Source organism: Polyodon spathula, chromosome 27 (genome assembly GCF_017654505.1).
Source record: "Polyodon spathula isolate WHYD16114869_AA chromosome 27, ASM1765450v1, whole genome shotgun sequence".
NCBI lineage: Eukaryota > Metazoa > Chordata > Actinopteri > Acipenseriformes > Polyodontidae > Polyodon > Polyodon spathula.
Window position 1 is genome coordinate 272,389 of NC_054560.1, and position 18,229 is coordinate 290,617.

The window sequence follows — 18,229 nt, forward strand, 5'->3', positions numbered from 1 at the left end:
TTAGTTCTCAGCTAGAAGTTATTAAAATGTATCCAGACCAGAAGCAGCTGTAGAGTATGTAGGAAGCACAGCCACACTAAAAATCACTGGATGCAGCAATTACAATGAAGTCTAAAATAAGATATTATGCTCTATTAAAGATGTCAAGGACATTCTAGCATGGCTTCAGGTTTTAAGAATACATCTAAAATGCAGTAAAGTTAAAAAAAATAAATAAACAGGGCAGGCCAGGTCAGACATGGAAGTTATTGAATATAAAAACAGCCAGCCATCAGAGGTGCCTATTGCCAAATACTGCCAATGGGATTCTGTGCGATTTGATCCCCTGAACCACTTTCAAATTAAAAGTTGGGCAAAAGTTGTTTTTTTTTGTAAAAGAATTCCAAAAAAAAAGTGAACTTGGAGAATATTAAATGAATGATTTGACATTTAGGTGGCAAAGAAACACAAGAGGGGAAACCCCTTTAGGAAGCTTTAGTGAAGGAAAACACATGAACTGGTCAAATACACTGAAGGGAAAAATGCTTGCAAGAGTTGTCAGTGTGGACTGGATTTCCACAAGAGGCTGGCCCCAACATTACTGGCTCTTCAATAGAAGATGAAGGCCAGGGCCTTTTGCAATGCAGCAGTTTCATACTATGTGGATCAGATTCCTATTACAGTTGCATTTAATTATATTGAAAAAAAAAGTTGGGTTTAAAACACGGCCCACTTGCAAGTTCACATTCTTGGCTTCATAGCAATTAGATGTTTGGTTGCAGAAATACAAACTAAAAATGTTAGTCTACCATTCCACGAAGCCAAGTAGAATTCTACAGCCAAGTGAGCACCATACAGAGATATTCAGGACTACCAGTCTCAAATATGGAAGACATACACCCATAGAAAGATCTAGTATAAACTAACAGCTGCTATAAAAAGCATTGCACATAGACAGATATCTTTCCTCTGATCTCTAGGTGCGATTACTGAACTGCTATCTCCAGCAGCAAAACCCCACCTTCCTCAGAGCTTTTGCATTAATGAAATTAAAAACATGAGTACAAGGAATAATAGCAATGTAATTTGAGTGAAGCATATTGCTTTGCCCTGCCACCCTTACATTCCAGTGCAATGAGGGAACACTACTAACCTCAGGGTTCAGATTGCTGACCAGCAGGACCGAGTGACCTGAGGCGAGGCCGGGGAAGCCCATCCTTCCTGCAGCAGCAGCAGCAGCAGCAGCAGCAGCAGCAGCACCAGGGATACCCAGAGAGGCCAGCGCCCCGGGAACACCCTGCATCGACATGCCTGGAAAACCAACACAAGCAAAACGCAGCGTTCGCTTAAATCAGGCTACTGAAGCACAGAGGATCAAGGATTCAAGAAAAATTCAAATAAAAATCAGTACAGAGAGATTGGTGCAACTTTTGAATTAAATCCAAAATTAAAATATCCTAGCATGTACTGAATTGTTCCACCAAGTTAAACACTGAAAAGACAGAAACCAAGAGGACTTTCTACTGGGATTCTAAAATACAAACCCAACCCCAGTACTGGCCTAGCCATACATCATAGAACAGAGATACATGCAGGGACAGTAGAAAGGAAGGAGTGTAAATGCAATACACTAATAACTGATCTCAGAACATGCGTAATTGAATACAGGAGACAGAGCTCCATGCTGGGGTGTTACTGACCTGCAGCCTGTTGAATGGCAAAGGCAGATGGAAACCCAGCAGCTCCATAGGGGGAGGCTGAGATTAGACCAGGAGCACCTGCAGGAAAGAAGCAGCCAACATCAGGCCAGCGGGGAGAAGCATGTGCTAGAGAATCCAAATACAAAACATGCTTCTTTATTTTAAAAGTTAAGCAAGGCTATATTACACCAGGAGAACTGACCTGAGAAGTCGCTACTGTTTGATAGTGGATTTGGCAGTTAAAGAGCAAGGAGGTGAAGTGATTTGCACCATTAGGCTCAGGTGCAGAGGTCAGTGGCTGAGCAAAGACTAGAAAGAATGGATCCCCCAAGCTCTCAGGCCATAGTTTCAACCATCTACTTTCAAAACAGGACTAGCAATTCACATGGTTACTATCTGACTTGCACACCAGAAAAAATGAATTAAAATTAGGGAAATTAGTGAAGGGTCTTTATATTAGTACAATACAGTACTTTTGTCAATGCGGTCAAAATGCCCTAACTTTAGTCAAAATCAGTGAATTATCAAAAAAAAAAAAAGAAGTGAAACATTGACTGAGCATTATACCCTTATTCCAGTCATGGCGATTTAAAACAGGTTGCACTATTGAGGGAGGCTCCAGCAAACACTTGACATATTGGAAATCAGTGGTTCTTGTGGCAGAATTTCCTGCAACCTCTAGTGTGCAAAACTGAGTGTCATTACAGAAAATCACTGTAGTGACAGGCGATTGCCAAGATGTACTATGCTATACTTGGGGCTTGAAGTTTTCAGGTATTATTTGATCACATGATGTCCCTTTAAACTTATTTTTGGCCAAATCAATTAAACTCAGAAAAGTCACTTGTTTTTATCTTCACATCTCGAGTGAACCAGATTCTCTTCTCCTTCATTTGTAGTTCAAAACGGACATGACAAATTACAATAATTGTTCACAGCTGATCCTAATTCCATTTCATTACTGCAGTCACCAAGTTATCGCTGTGCTTTAGTTATTTTCACTTGTTTAACATGAGCTGTCCTGACAGTTCAAACCCTAGCTACACTGCACTAGCCAGCTCTCCAGTGGAAGAAGGACAGGATGAGCAGAGTGACATTTACCTAGTCTGAAACAGGCTTCCTTACCAAAGGCGGCAGCCATGCTCTGATGGTCGATGGAGGGATGGCTGTCCCCAGTCGGGAGGTCAGGCCGGGTGTAGTCACGGCTCTTGTCGTTATTGTACTTCACATTCAGACTGGTCAGCTTGGAGAAGTCAATGCGCAGAGTGCAGCAAGCATTGTAGATGTTCTGTCCATCCAAAGACTGCAAGAATACACAACACATTATAAGGGGAAACAACCAGCCACTAGAGGGAAGCCAATTATTTATTCCAGTAACTCCCATATCCACAACAGAAACAGTCATTCGTTCATCTGTGGAAATCTGAATTTCTGAATGTTTGTCAAACTACTGTATGTTTATGTACAATATATTACACATTAGCAGGGCAGCTGTGTGAGTTATGTTTGAGACCAATTCAACTATTAATCTTTTCACCTTTGGTCAATAAGGCCAGCACTTGGCTTCAAATCTCCATTAACCTCATCATCCCTATTGCAAGCCAAGTTGTTTTAGTCTGCAAGGAAGCTGTAGATCAAACTGTCCACAGGCAGAGGGCGCCACTTACCAGTTTAGCATGCTGAGCCGCCAAGGGATCTGCATATTGAAGGAGAGCCTGAAACTGGTTGTTTTTGGTAAATGTGATTATCTTCAATACTGTGCCAAACTTGGAGAAAATCTGGGGGTGGAAGAGAAAGAGTTAGAGGAAATGCTTTTCCTTAAGTTTAGTTATTCTGAAAGTGTATGGAGCGCAACTCCTAGTCAAATGTTGTCATTTAGCAAGCGTTGCTCAAAGGAGGTCATGCACAAAACATTTTGGCCTACGTATTCCGCAATCCATCTCCTCCACTTGGATTTTTCAAACTTCGATTACATATCAGCCTTCTGGATCTGGGTTAAACATACCTGGTGCAGGACATCCAGCGTTACAGGGTAGAAGAGGTTCTCTACAATGATGCGCAGGACGGGGCTCTGACTGCCCAGTCCAGCAGTGTCCACAGTGCCTTGCATCGCTACATTCCCCGTCTGGACAGCGTTCACAGCCTGCAGGGCTGCTTGTGCTCTCTGGGGATGGAAATTAGAACTCCACTCAATACTTGGGTTCAGCAGGAAAGTCAAAATAAAATCTTGGCGCTATAGGATTGGACGAGCGAGCCATTCTGAATTTTGCTTTTTCTTGAGAAAAAAAAAAACCGCTCACTAAAGCCACAAAACCTATTCTAAACTGCACTCATACCAGGAATAAAATACAAAGTGAAAAATCAGAAGCCTACATGCTCCAGAATGCCATTTGTGCATACAAGTGTACACGAGTCAAAACATACATATCTTATCCCTCTACACACAAACAATATTTACACTGCAGAGTCAGTTTAACTGCACCATTTGCTCCTTTAATTCTCAAACTGCAACTAGCCACACAGATTAAACAGAGCACTCTGCTGTGTCTCCATGGCTGCAATGGTATGCGGTTGCCTTAGGAACAGTGTTTGTGACAGAGCAGGCAAGGTACAGAGGATTAAACAAGCATTGTATATAAAAACAGTATTGCAACATAACATGGGCTGGGCCAACAAACCTTTCACACCAACCTTTTTAAAAGGTAGTGGAAAAGACTAGGGGATTATAGATACACGATATGGGTAGGCTTGGTGGCCCAGTGGTTAAAGAAAGGGGCTTGTACCAGGAAGTTCCCGATTCAATCCCCACACTTGTGACCCTGAGCTTAACCGACTTATGCCCTGTTCTAAAAAAAAAACACCCACAAAACAAAGACGTGCAAGATCTCTAAAAAGGTTCAGCATGAAGGAGACAGGTAAGGGGTTCCCAAAAAAAAAAAAAAATTGGCTCAAGGTTTCTGATCCACAATAAATGCATGAACTCACTGCCTGATTAGGAGAATTGTCTGTCTTGAGTTCCTTGTGGTTGGAGTACTGGATGAAGATGGGGTGATTCCTCAGGACAGGGGTCACTGAAGAGTAGTAGCTGACCATCGTTTGTGCTGCTTCCTCCGTGTTCATTTCTAGGAAAGCCTGTTGCAACAGAGAACAGATTGTTAACATGAGTGCTTGATATAAACCTCACACGAGCTGCAGCTCTACTCAGACGGGGATGGCCGGCGACAACAGGGGTCCAGAAATACTTCCGTTTTAAACTAATTTCTCCAAAATAAAAGTTGTCAAAAGCAGTTCAAAGGGAGTTGATAAAAAAACAAACTTATCATAACTGACTTGCATCCTTACTCTGAATCAGTAAATCACAGCAGCTTAGAAGTACTTTGCTGCAGGCAGATGGCTGCACAGAAAAATAAAATAAACAAAGTGGTATGCATCTCCCACAGCTTGTAGTGGACATAGCTGTAGACTGGGAACCAGTACAACCTGAAATCAAGGAGGCTGCATCTTTGGTCAACTAATAACCACATGCCCCGTTTTAAAAACAGCTGAAAATTGTCTTCACACAGATGTGTCTACATTCACACATACCTGGTTCTTTCCTTTAAGCATGAGCAGGTTGGTGACTTTACCGAAGGGCAGCCCCAGTGAAATGACCTCAGCTTCATTGACATCGTTGGGAAGTTTGCGCACGTGAATCACACGCGAGGGAACCCCAGGACTTCTGTGGTCTCCTTTAAACTTCTTACTGTCGTTGCCATTGGCTGATGAATGAAATGAAAGGATTAGCATTCATACATGGTTCTTGTTTTATTTTTAAAAAACCCACCACAGCCGTCTTTACTGACCTGCTGCAGCCGAATTGCTCATGATATAGGGTCCGTTAGGGACGCAAGAGGAAAAAAGTTCGTCAGATCCCCGCTACAAAAAGAGAGAAAAAAAAAAAAAGTTATTTGGGTAACCAAATCAAGAGACCTTAAAGTCTGAACAGTAGTCATAAGGAACCGTTAGCAAATCCCATAACTGTATAACACATCTGATGTTTAGGCAATCGGCTCGCTTTACCTTATGGGTATTTTAAAGTAAATCGGTTCAAGGCAAACCAGCACTGGTGCACTTTAACTGGTTTATCCATTTTCTGCTATTTACTGAGGTACATTGCATATCATGAACAACCACTTCTATATGCAGAACCCCCTACCCCACCTCTACCCAAGCAAAGACAACACTATCTCTTTGAAAGGCAATACCAAAGATAACAAGCTTTGATCTCAGAGATATGGCTCCAGTACCAGCCGGTCACTGGTACAGCTTTTGTGACAGCTACCTATTCAGGGATTCATCAATTATTAAGTCTGCATCTCAGAAGGGGGATGTTGTGGAGTTCATGCAAGCACCTTAAAACACGCTGACCTCATTGAATAGATTTTTCTAAAATGTTCTTGCTCGATTATAAAACACAAACCCGACAGAAGGGACAACTCACCATAAGAATGATTGTACAATACCACACTAACCTAACGAACCTATTGTTTGGAATCTTTTTAGTTTGAAAGATGTTTGTAACAACCATTTATAAAACACTGTAAAAGATACAAAAAAGTTTAATTTCAGTGACTGTAGCTAATGTGGCATATTGAGTCTCAGCAGGGCAGGCGTACCCCAATCTCCCAGCTGACAGGGGAAGCCCAGACAGCCCTGGTCCTGCTCAGCCTCTCAGGTTACTGGGAACAAGGGCTTTCACAATGAGTGTCTCTATTCAAGAGCCAACATTGGCAGTGTGAAGAGTTTCTGTGAGAAAGGAGAGACACAGGATTTTCACAGCCTTTCTGCCCACCTGCAGCACCGCATTTTGAAGTTGGCATGCCAAAGTTAACTTTTTGTATTTTATTTTTAAAAGGGGAGGGGTGTTTACACAGCAGCTCCTGCAAGGCTTCTCACTTCCACCAATGCACTTCTGATGAATGCACATAAGCACACCTTTGCAGCCGCCCCACAATGAATAAAGAATTCTCCTCCCTCAAAGGGTCACTGATCACCTCCCCCACAGAGAGAAAGCCTGGGTATTTAGTGAGGCTTTTGGAGGGGAAATTCCAACATCAAAGGAAAACAGTTTATCATCTTCTGGGTCAGCAGTCAGGAGGAATGAGACTTCATACAGATGAGCAGTTACTCTGGGAGCAACATCCCCATTGAAATTGGAGGAAGTTTTGAAGAAACCAACACAATTTGTAATGCATGAATTAACTTCTGTGGCAAGCAATATCTTAAGTGTACTAACAGTGCTCAGCAACTACATTCAACAGCGGTTTCAACCAACATGCAAACAACCCTCAAAACACTACACCAGCTTGTATTAGCCAGTTAATGCCTCAACACAATGTAACACTTGTACCTTATCATCCCTTAATTATTGGCAAGGTTTAGGACACACTCCACCAAATGATAAAAAGCAATCATCTTGTTCAGCTTAGCGTTGCTTTTAAAATGCATGGGATTCCATTAGTTCAGTGCAAGGACGTTCCTCCCCCCACGATTCAGTGCCCAATGGAAACCACATGTAGTGAGAGAGTGGGGTGGGTCCCTTGACAAGAGGCCATTTCTTTTGAGTAAACAGACAGCCCAGATCACAAAAGCACCAGAGACCATCAAGCGTTTCCTCTGCACAAGCAGGGAAGTCATCTGGGCTCCAGCATGCGTTTCTGAAGTGGTCTCAATGCAGGGTTATTAATCAGGACAGACCGAGGGCACACAGAGCTGGCTTTGTCTCCCTCCATATATGAGAACACAAAACCCCTTCTTTGCCATAAACCTCCAAAGCAACTTTAGCCAGGGCTAGCAGTTTCTAAAAAAAGGAACACATACAGCCCTATAACACACCACTTAAGAGACTGAAGTGCTTTGCAGTCAACAGCATATGGCTGCAGCATTATTTATTTATTGCGTATAAAATATTTAAGTGCACAGATATTGCTTCATTTGCCAATTCAAATATATAAATCACCAACTCCAAATAAATGGGTTTAACAGCCATACCAGTGTGAACTCATTACATCTATGCATTTGTCAGTTAACATGAAACAACAGAAGCTTATTCAACAAGCTTGGGCCTTTAATTGGCTTCAGGACAGGTTTGTAAAAGGCATCCTTCCCAAGTGCAGAAGCTAAAGGTCATAAAATATTGACAATGCATTGCTGGAAGGGAGATGTTGCTATGGCAGCAGCCCATTGTCCCACCTCAAAGGCAACTCCACCCTGAAAGTTCAGGTGTTGAGTTAACCGTGGCACACAGCCCAGGCCTCGCCTTGCTCTCCCGACAGCCTCAACAGAGGAAGGATTCATGCTGCATACAAATAGCTATAAGGTTACCCGAAGGAAAATTACAGCGAGTTGAAGCGAGAGAACTCTATACCATTAACCATGGCTATGTGGATCATCCTTAAAAAAGGCAAGATGTGACATTAATCTTCATAATTAAGCTTGGTCAACTAAAGGGCGACCACAGGGTCTTGATTTTTGTACATAAATTACACACACAATTGCCAAAGCTTTGATCAAATTAGGCAGCTTAGCAAGAAAATTCCCTAGCTCTTCCAAAAAAACTGGATTTAAATTCTCGTGACCGAGATCCACCCCCAGTCAGTCAATCTAGTGCTCCACTTAGTTTATTACAATTGTTTATAGTTGTAGACAATAAATCTGCTGTATTCATTAACCAAGAATCCAGGTATATTCATTTCGGTTCAGCGTAGAAACTATATAAGGTTCAAAGTCTTGTCTCAAACACAAGAACGCCTCTTCCCTAACACTAAACATTAGCAATTTCAAAAGAAAGGCAATTTAATTTTTAAAATTTACATTGTACACAAATTAAACCTCTCCCCCTGAAGTGGCTCCCCACTGAATGTTCTCGCACCTTTAATATGCCCCCTCCCCCTCCCTTATCACTTCAGAAAAATCAGCACCCTCAGTGCAAACAGGCCCAACGCAGGCTGTGAACATGTCTGTTGAAAGGCGGCTGGGACTATTTGCATACCATGAATAGGTCCCATTCATCACGTCGTCACCCACTACATCTCAGACAGCCTTGTTTTTACAGGGCTGTCTTCAACAGAAAGGTAAATGACCAGATCTATTTACAGTTTAACCCTAACCCATCCCACCTCCCTCTATTTAAATACAGCTTGCATGGGCAAAACAAAGGCAGCAACATATTTCCAGCAGGTCTGGAGGATTAACCTGTGCCACGCCTGGTTAGAATATCCACTCGCTGCCAAGTCTACTGCTTCAGGGTCACTTTACAGTGAAACCATGGTGTTGCTACAGTGGTTCATGCAAGCTACACCCACAACAGACTAATAGGATAAGAATACAATGGGTGTGAATGGTCCAGGAAAACAAAGGAGTCAGGTTTAGAAGATTTTATTCAAAAGGAGAACACACCCTACATTAGCAAAAATAACAACCTAGGCTAGTCACAAGCAACCCCTACGTCAAACACAGGACCAAATCAAATAAAAATGCTATTAGCAGATTCTTTAAGCCTTCACTCCATTATGTAGAAAATCACAGTAAATCATAAAATGTATTCACTGTAATTTAAAACCTCAATGCTAATGGCATATATTGACAATAGGTGAATGACTTGGCATTAACAGCATTGTAGAAGCCACATATTGTTGACTTCAACTTAAAGCCGCAACCACATTCCTCACTAATTATAGCCCACATTCTCCCTCAGTCAAACATATTACTCAGTGCTCTTCATGACTTAAGTTTATAGCAAGAAACTACTCCCTGAGGAAATGGAATATAAACCTTGTAACACACCAGGGAGGAAGGCCACAAGCACACAGTGCAGGGTAATGGAGACTCCCTTCCTGCGCTGATAAGCTCCCTCACTCAAACAAACAGCTTCTAAAAAGGGGGAGGGGGAGGCAGGAGCCATGCAGTCTCACTATGATTAACTCTAACTCTCCCGTGTATAAAAAAAAAATTATATATAAAATCATTCTGGTGGTGACTTTATTCAAGTCCCTGTCCTTTGTCCTATCCAAGGTGTCACTAAACATTCCCAGAACATACTTTGTTTAGGCTGGTTAGGATACAGGATTTAGTGAGCTTCACAGGGCAATAGGTACAAAACTGGATGATGGTGCATTATTTCAAATCCAAAGCTCAAACCACAGTAACCCACTCCCCTACATTACAATATTTTCCCATTCTTCTGTATTTGTTAGTAGAGGATATGAAACTCTGAACTGTAGACAGCTTGATTTATAGAGCAGCTTTGGCCATTGTACTCCAGGTGGCTCAACTCCAAATCGGTGTGTGAAAACTGGCCGGTTAATAAGAGGTTCGCTTTTTAAAGACACCGAGCAGTTAGCGATTAGATCAGGCGACAGCGGTCAATAGCAATTAAAGAAGCTAGCGGATGTAGATACCGCATGCTTTACATGCGCAAGCCTGTCTGTTGCATCCTGTTGCAAACCCTCAGCAGAAAGGCAGCTTCTGAACAGCATTCAGGGCGCCAGGAAGGAATGTATCCTCTTCATTCCCAGCCGTACATCCAACCACAAAAAAATAAGGTTTCCATGGGAACAGCCATGCTTGTTTCTAGGTCACATGCTTGCTGCGCCCATCTCACCTCCACAAGCAAAGTCTTGTCAATCCAGTTTAACAGATAGTCACACAAGTTGGAGCCATTTCACAAAAAGACATTTTTGTTCCATAATTTGGAAGTTTACAACCATAAGTTCTAAACATATACCCTAAAAAGTGTTACTCTCTATTGAAAAGGTAGTTTTACTTCAAAATGAAGGAGAAACTTTGGAACAAAGTTCAGAAAGACAAACTGCTTAAAAACTGCTGCACAAGTGAAATAAAAAAAAAAAAAATCAAAGGTCTAGCTAAATAACCTGGCGCTTATGCAAACCAAGCTGTAGTGCAGGAAACACGACAGTCACAGGATCAATTGTGTCTTAATATCCGTTCTATAAAGGGCTACACTAGGGAACGGTACAGTGCCCCATTGCTTTGTTCATTTGCTGGAATTAGAGCTGTAAATACGCAGTAAAGTCTCCCGGGAGCTTAAAGTACAAACAGAGCAGCCTGTCAGAGTAGAATGACCACCTTAAAGAAACACATGCTAGTTTATATCCAGGTGACAAGGCTCGGGATAAATGTTAATAAGTAATAAGGATGTATCCAGTGCTCAGTCCCTGAAGTGTTCCGTTACCTAAAAAGCACAATTCAAGGAGGTTTTTCCTCATGTTGTGTTTTTACACACCAATAACCCAAACTATAAAATGTTCAGATATTGATGGGTTAGCTACACTTAGAATGGCTGTGTTAATTTTAGTTTTTTTTTTTTTTTTATTAACTCAGCAAGACACCTACATACAAAAGTTTATTCAGAGTTAAAACCAGGAAATAGCAATATCACAATCTAGAACAAATAATTGTGCATAAAATATTTTAGTTGCATCAAGATTAAAGAACAAATTACAATTCATTGACAAACCAGCCTGGTCAGGAGTTCTGCTTGTAGAATAGCAAAACACTAAAAAAAACCCAAAAGCCACGAGGACATTCCTCTACCCTATCACAAGCCGGAGGTAAAACAGAGAGAGGCCTGATTTGGGGAGGATGACTGCCCAAAGGGCTACCCCCTCGAATACAGAGCAGATTCAGTTTCAGATTTAAAGTTCAACAGTACTGCCTTTTGTTACAATCAACATCTAAATCCTCCAACAATTTCTTAGTGAAGTCCATTAAAATGCTTCACTATAGATACAAAGTGGCCACATATGCAGTTAAACTCTAAGCAATCAATACACCTTCCCAATAAAATTCAGTTATTTCAGTAATACACTATGTGTATCACATTTCTAACCCCTCCCTTATCTGCTGTGCTTTGAGAGCCAGTGCCACAGATATATATAGATGAACAGTGCAGGAAGTGTTTGAAACAAAGGTTAGCACTAAACTATAAAAAGTTCCCAAAAGCATAAGAAACAGAAAGAAATGCCTACCTTTGTACCAACTGTAATATCGTGGACACTGCTGTAAAGAGAATAAGAAGACAGTAAGGTTAGATAGCAGTAAAGATGAGGTGGTAAAATAAAACAAAAAAGTTAGTTGGCTGCAGTGATGTGTGGTGTAGGCATTAGTAAAGACTGACACACACATTAGGGAAGACAGAGAATTGTTCCCCTCAAACAGAGCAGATGTGCAGTACAAACAAAGCATCACATTATGGTCAGAAAAAAATATGCATTTTGTTTTCAAGATAGGGTAAAATTATCCGTTAACCTTCCAACACAAATACAAATCAGGACTAGTGACTAAGATCACCTTTTCCATTGTGATCTTGCAACAACATTCAGGACAGACCTGTGACTTTGCATTTCATTTAACAGTGGAAGCAGGGCACGGTAATAAAACTACAGCCTCGTTCAGAAGCTGCAGAATAGTTCCAAGAAAGAGGCTCGAAAACTGGAATAGTTGCTGCAAAATCACCACCGCAAGGAAACAAGAAAGTACTGTTCAAAATTACTACAGGCATTTCCATCCGTGTTATACAGTCCTTCTGCAAGCCCTGCAGGCAGTCACGCTTCCCCACTTTGATACGTTAAACAGCCTGCACGGTCACTTAGATACTGTGACTGAAAGGGGAAGAGGGGCATTTGAGATACTGAGTCTTTAAAAGTACAATTTACACCTGGATTAAGCCCCGACGTGGGCAACAAAGATGCTCGCTTTTAGTAAGCAGGATGTAGTTAGGGGAAGCCCAATTATTTTTTTAATGCTCTCAAAATCAGTTTCAATTGTTAGCATACATCAAAACCAACAGTGGCATCAAACCAAATTATAACCTTCAGGTTTAATACTAGCTGCAGTTTATATAAAAAAAAAAAAGAAAGATGATAAATCATCAAATGTGATGAGGCATTTGACTAGCAGATCAGAACGCAATTGACACGCTATACAGAACAGATTTAGTGCTGTTGGGGCATGCACAGCTTTTCCAGACCACCAGGAAAGAAACGCCCAGAAAACTGCATGTTACAACAAGTTGTTGTGTGAGCACTTGAATCAATGCAGGGAGCAGAGGGTGCCACAGCACAACACATTTGATATAACTATAAACATGAGAGCATTGGACTGTTTCCATACTTCCTAGACTGTAAAACAAGTCCATTGTCACATGGTGGTCAAGAATCTGTTCAGTGCCTCTTAAAACAAGGATTGCAAAACTTCCCATGGCCCAGTGCAGACAGACTTGTATCTGGTAGCCTAACCCCCTGAACAACTTCCTTTTATGACTGATATAAATGGAATTGTTCACAACACACACATTCCAGGCATCTCATTTATCATGCAGCTGCACATCTCATTTGAGCAATGTTAAGCTGAAAAGTTGCTTTATTAAAAACAGCTCTCACATTCCTCCCTTATATAAAAATGACATTTCCAGAATGGCCTGCAACTCATCCTAAGTCATTTCCACTCTGCATCCTGTTTCTCATGCAACCACCCCACAGGAAACCCAAGACAAAAGCCCTCCTCTGCAATCCTACCAGAAACTCAACTGTCATGCTAGCTTACAACATGGAAAAAAAAACAGATGTTTTTACTCAAGAAGTCAAAATTAAATGTCAACTAAGCCCAACTGGTGCAGTTAAATTTTACAAAAACTGGTGAAAACTCTGACCAAGCAAACTATTACAAGCTTGACTACTAATTAGCATGCATGCTCCAACGATTCTTATTGCATCAAGTCCCAATGTTAGCAGCCCATTTTATTTGGCAAATTAAATGTTAGTATCAATGTTAAATAAGCCACACTAGCACTGCATTCCATCAAGTTATGAATACAAATTGACAATGTGGAAACTGCTTTAAAAAAGCCACTGATGCATTAAAGAGGACTCCACCAGACCATGTAAACAGTACTTGCTAATATCAGGAGAAAGGATTAGGTGGGGTACAAAAAGCAGCTTCAAATTTTCAAACATCTAGAGTTTTACAGTTTTATCTAATTTAATTCAACATTGGCATGCAGATCAGCAATCAAGCACCAGACCAGTCCATAGAAGTCTGTTTGTAGCTTGCTCAGCACCAAACCTACTTCTGAAACCCAATCAGGCACAGCAGGATACTTTCTTCTTGATTAAAAACATACCAAGACTGGCCTTGTTCATGAAGCGCCATAAACCATTCACAGTGGCTGGATTTAACGTAATAAAATGAGCATCTTAATTCCAAGAAGGGGTTAAAAAATTTTTTTAAAAGGTGCTAGATACACGCTTCAGTGCAACATTTCAGGATAAAACATGCCTCCATCAGGTGTGAAAACATCCAGGTAACCAAGACAAAGGGCAAGATCTTAGGCTTCAGATTACATGTCACCTGAAACCCCTGGTTCAAATTACTGCCTGACTCAATGCAAACATACTGTACTAAAAATGTGTTCAGAAGAGCACCAGATGGCCATTGCACTGTAGCTAAAGTACCAAACATGGCAATATAAAAAGGACAATGAACTTGTGTTTAATTTTTTTTTATTCAGATTTATCTGAAAAACTTACTCTATTTCAGCAGCGTAACCGGATCCCATAGGATACAAATCAGTCTCTAGACGGCTGCAGGAAGAAAAGACTCAACTTAGTTATGACTGCATTAAAGGGTTCTGCAGTCACAGGCCATTTCCAGCATTATAAAATGATCAAGTAGACGCATGCATTTTACCTGAGGGGGCCTTTTTCAATCTACTGCTGAATCATGAAAAAAAAAAAAGCCTACTCCCATCAAAATAAAAAGTTAAAGGATGTATTTTCCCTGGGAACTGCAAGCAGAGATCCTATCTTACATTTTCAAAATTACACAAAGCCACATAAACTTAACCTCGGTTTGACCAGATGCTGACAATGCATGTTCTCTATAAATTCGCTCCTTACTCAAGAATGAGAAACCAAGTCAAAATCCTGCAGAGCTAGTTCTGCTAGTAATTTCTGCCCAAGGGCAACATGCCAGCGCTTATAATTGAGGATCACAACCCCGTAATGAGGGGCAGGCAGCTCTAGAAGGAAATGGGCGAGGTCTAGAAGAACAGGTTTGGCTTAAGTGGAGATTTAAACTTAAAAAGCACTAGTCAGGATATTCAGTTTAACTTAAGTTTATCGAAGCAATCACTTCAGTTTAACGCGCCTCCATCTCTGGCTGGCGCTAAGTAGTAAGATTATGGGGGCCAGGTATGAAGATAAATTAAAGTCTAAACTGGGTTAAAAAGTAATTTCATCTGGTTACAACAATGCCATGGAGGGCCTGTTCAGACAGAAGGCAGAATTGTACACGCTCGCTGGTATATAAAAAAAAAAAAGGCAGGATTGCAGTTGCAACTTTGTTAGTTTTAGCTACAGTTACTCAAGGTTGTTTCACGAAATCCAGCCGGAGTCAGCGGGAGAAAATAAATAGCCTCTAGAATTTTTCCACGATTGATGCCCTGTAATTTTAACAGCGCCTTCTACACAACCGCATACTGAATTCGTTTATTTTAACCGACAATTTAACCCAGCACGATTTGCTATGAGGAACTCTGCTCCAGTTAATTGATGGTTGCGTGTGTTTCACTTCCCGGTACGTACCGTTTCGCACTCTACCATACCAACCTGTTGATGCACGGTGCATGATGAGCAAAGCAAGCTACTGCCACGACAGGATCTAACCTACAGTGAAGCGTCCACTTATAATGGGCTTTGTTTATTTAAAATGGTTATCAAAAAAGGCGTCATGAAACCGCATTACTAGTAAAATATTAACCGATTACGTAAATCCTAGAAGAAACCGCACCGTAATAGTTCCGCCTAAGAAAAAACGAATCTTTAATCAGAAAAAAAAAAAAAAATCACCTTAATTAATTAAATAAACTAATCTGCATCCCTAGTAAACAAATCACGCGCGTCATTTATATTACAAGAAAAGAAAAAGTATTTTTACACCAGCAGTGGAGTTCAAGCATCTTTGTTTAAACGGTGTTATTCTGAACGCTGTAACTTTGAACCCGTGTTTCTGGACTCATCTTTGAAGCCCAGGCTACTTTCAACTAGCTTCGCCTCTTTTAGCTCCCCCGTGTCTCTTCAGTGCGTTACCGGGGTCAGCTTTACCACATTTTTCAGTCAGAAAAGTGCTTTTAAGTTAAATTCCCTCCCCTTTTGTAACTTTACAAATGTTACCTCTAATAAAATACGTTATGTTTCGTTAGCGTGTAACTTTATTTTTTTATATATATAGTTTTAAGCGCATTAAGTATCGGTTTACTCACCCGTCCATTGCACAACACAGAACTACAGAATCAGAGCAGCGCCAGATCAGCTTCGCCGTGTTATCTTATACCTCTACAAAATGGCGGAGAACACCGAGGCGTGCTCTGATTGGCCCAGCCTCCAGACAGAACGGCTGAAGGCGGGATAAAAAGGGCGAACTTTAAGTCTGATTGAGTAAGGCGGCACTCCATCAAAGAAGCGTGACAAGCCTAGCTGACTGGAGCGCGGTTGGATGGACAAGGAGTCGATCAAACGTTTGTCCGCCCACTTCGCGCGATGTGACTGGGTAGCGGGCTTGTCCGTCCAGTTGCCGGGGCGTGGCGTGAGTACGTGCAGTTCAAGGAGAGGAGGTTGGCAGTGGGAAGTGAAGCGCAGGAGCGTATTGGGTTTGGGAACGCATTTCCCTTCAGCCCGTGTGAGTCACGGCTCAAGGTTCATTAAAATTGAAGGGGAAGGAGCGATGATCCCTAGGGCGTGGAGTAGTTGAAAACACATCTCTGGTCTTCAATTTTCTCTGAGCATTGAGAGACTGTCAGAAGTCCGCACCTTAGTAGTAAACAGTTTACACCTCATCAAACTTTCTTAAAAGGACTTTCGATCATCTGGTTAAAGACCCCCCATTATGATGAACGAATAGAGTACGTCTTATGGTCAAAGTAGGAGTCAAAATGTCTTGCTTGGTTTTAAAGTTTGTATTCCAGTGTTTATAGTAAAGTAAGAGGTAAACGATAATGTAACAAACAATAAGTGGTTTCAACTGTAAAATATACCACAAAGGATTTTTAATAAAAATTTTACAAGAAGTGTTGAAGAAAAAGGATCGTTATTTAGTTTAAAGTTCAATTTCAGTTTCCCTAATATGCCGTATTAACGTAGAAGTTCACTGTACGTTTACAAAGTACGTCATAATTTTCAGACAGATAGTTATCTACATGTTGGTAAATATCATTTCATCACAGTGTGCTGACATCAACACTTTGCTATCACTATCGGTTTATGGTGTCACAGAACGCCGGGCCTTGATTTTATTTTATTTTATTTTATATGCAGTATGTACATTTTTGCTAAAAAAAGAGCCAACGTATCAGTATGTTTAACATACTTTTGTCAAGGGAAAGTGTGGTAACAGCACCCACTTATTTCTGTTTTCACCTGTGTGTCTTTAATCAATTCCAGGGTGATGTTACAAGCTTCAAGTAGCTGCTGCACGGGGGTGAATCTACACTGCGATAGGAGCAAGTCAACTGCACTGCAGAAGTCAGAGTGAACATGCAAGTTTCCAGTCAATTCATTTGAGCAGTCCAAACACGGTTACAGGCTAAATCATCAAAACAACACCTTTTACGGCCATCATTGTGTTGCTTTGACGTTGTTTTGAGAATCCTAAATGCCAGGACTGTTCCTCATTTCACTGGAAACATGTGACAATGTGATCTTTCAACTGTGGCTCTCTGTATAGTGTAGAGAAGTTCAATAGTCCTAGACCCACGTGAATAATCGAAACCAGGGCTGTCCAGGGATCTCACTGAACTCCACAACACAGCTAATTTGATTTAGAAGAGAGCCCCTTCAATGCTGTGAATGGGGTTTGAGCGAGGATATTCTGTATTGATAGTACAGTCAAAACGGATTTTCTTGTCCTAATGTTTCCTATATGCTACCTTTTAGTCAGTTTTAGTTTTCGTATTAAACTTATTTGAGGTTACAGTCCCCCCCCCCCCCCCCCCCCCCCCCCACCCCCCTTAAACTATGAAAAAAGTTTCAGAGACACAGTCAGTATTCGTTTATTAGCCAAAGGCTAGACAGCATTGGTATTTAGATTCTCCATCGTTTATATTCACGGAATAGACCACACAGCCTGTAAAGCTAAACACGCATCTACTGAAAAATGGGAAGAAATAGAATGTGTTATTTTAACCTTTAAAAAAAAACAAGCAAATGGCCCATTCGTGAGAAAAACTCTTTAATAGGGCACAGGCAGCCCTCAATTCATGGCCCCAGTTCTGGCCTCATCGGGAAATTACCAACATAGCTCGAATTCCGTGCTCAAAAGTGAGCATTTTATTTATAAAACACATCCCGCCGCCGCTGGATCTTTCCAGAAAATATTTAGACAATTTAATCCGAAGGGTCACGTCAAGCAGTCTGAAAGCAAGACGCATCACGCTCTCACTGGCAACATTTCTGAACTTGTTTTAATACGCTTGATTACGCGAAGCTGTCGTTGTC

General features: G+C 41.2%; 1 protein-coding gene across 5 annotated transcripts; it reads right to left on the reverse strand.

The window, feature by feature from the left end:
• Positions 1 to 10: 10 nt before the first annotated feature.
• LOC121301598 (polypyrimidine tract-binding protein 1-like) lies at positions 11 to 16,087 on the reverse strand. Of its 5 annotated transcripts, none has more exons than XM_041231126.1 (11): positions 16,000 to 16,087; positions 14,267 to 14,320; positions 11,708 to 11,738; positions 5,522 to 5,594; positions 5,265 to 5,437; positions 4,665 to 4,811; positions 3,685 to 3,843; positions 3,347 to 3,457; positions 2,781 to 2,982; positions 1,680 to 1,805; positions 11 to 1,290 (listed from the first exon to the last, which is right to left on the reverse strand). In XM_041231126.1, exons 1-11 carry the CDS (start codon positions 16,005 to 16,007, stop codon positions 977 to 979), a joined length of 1,398 nt encoding a protein of 465 aa, XP_041087060.1. In that variant the 5' UTR covers positions 16,008 to 16,087; the 3' UTR covers positions 11 to 976. The 5 variants fall into 5 exon arrangements, with proteins under 5 accessions (XP_041087060.1, XP_041087064.1, XP_041087061.1 ...); XM_041231127.1 differs by having other exon boundaries at positions 12 to 1,290; positions 2,805 to 2,982; XM_041231128.1 differs by having other exon boundaries at positions 12 to 1,290; positions 1,680 to 1,757.
• Between the last annotated feature and the right edge of the window lie 2,142 nt (positions 16,088 to 18,229).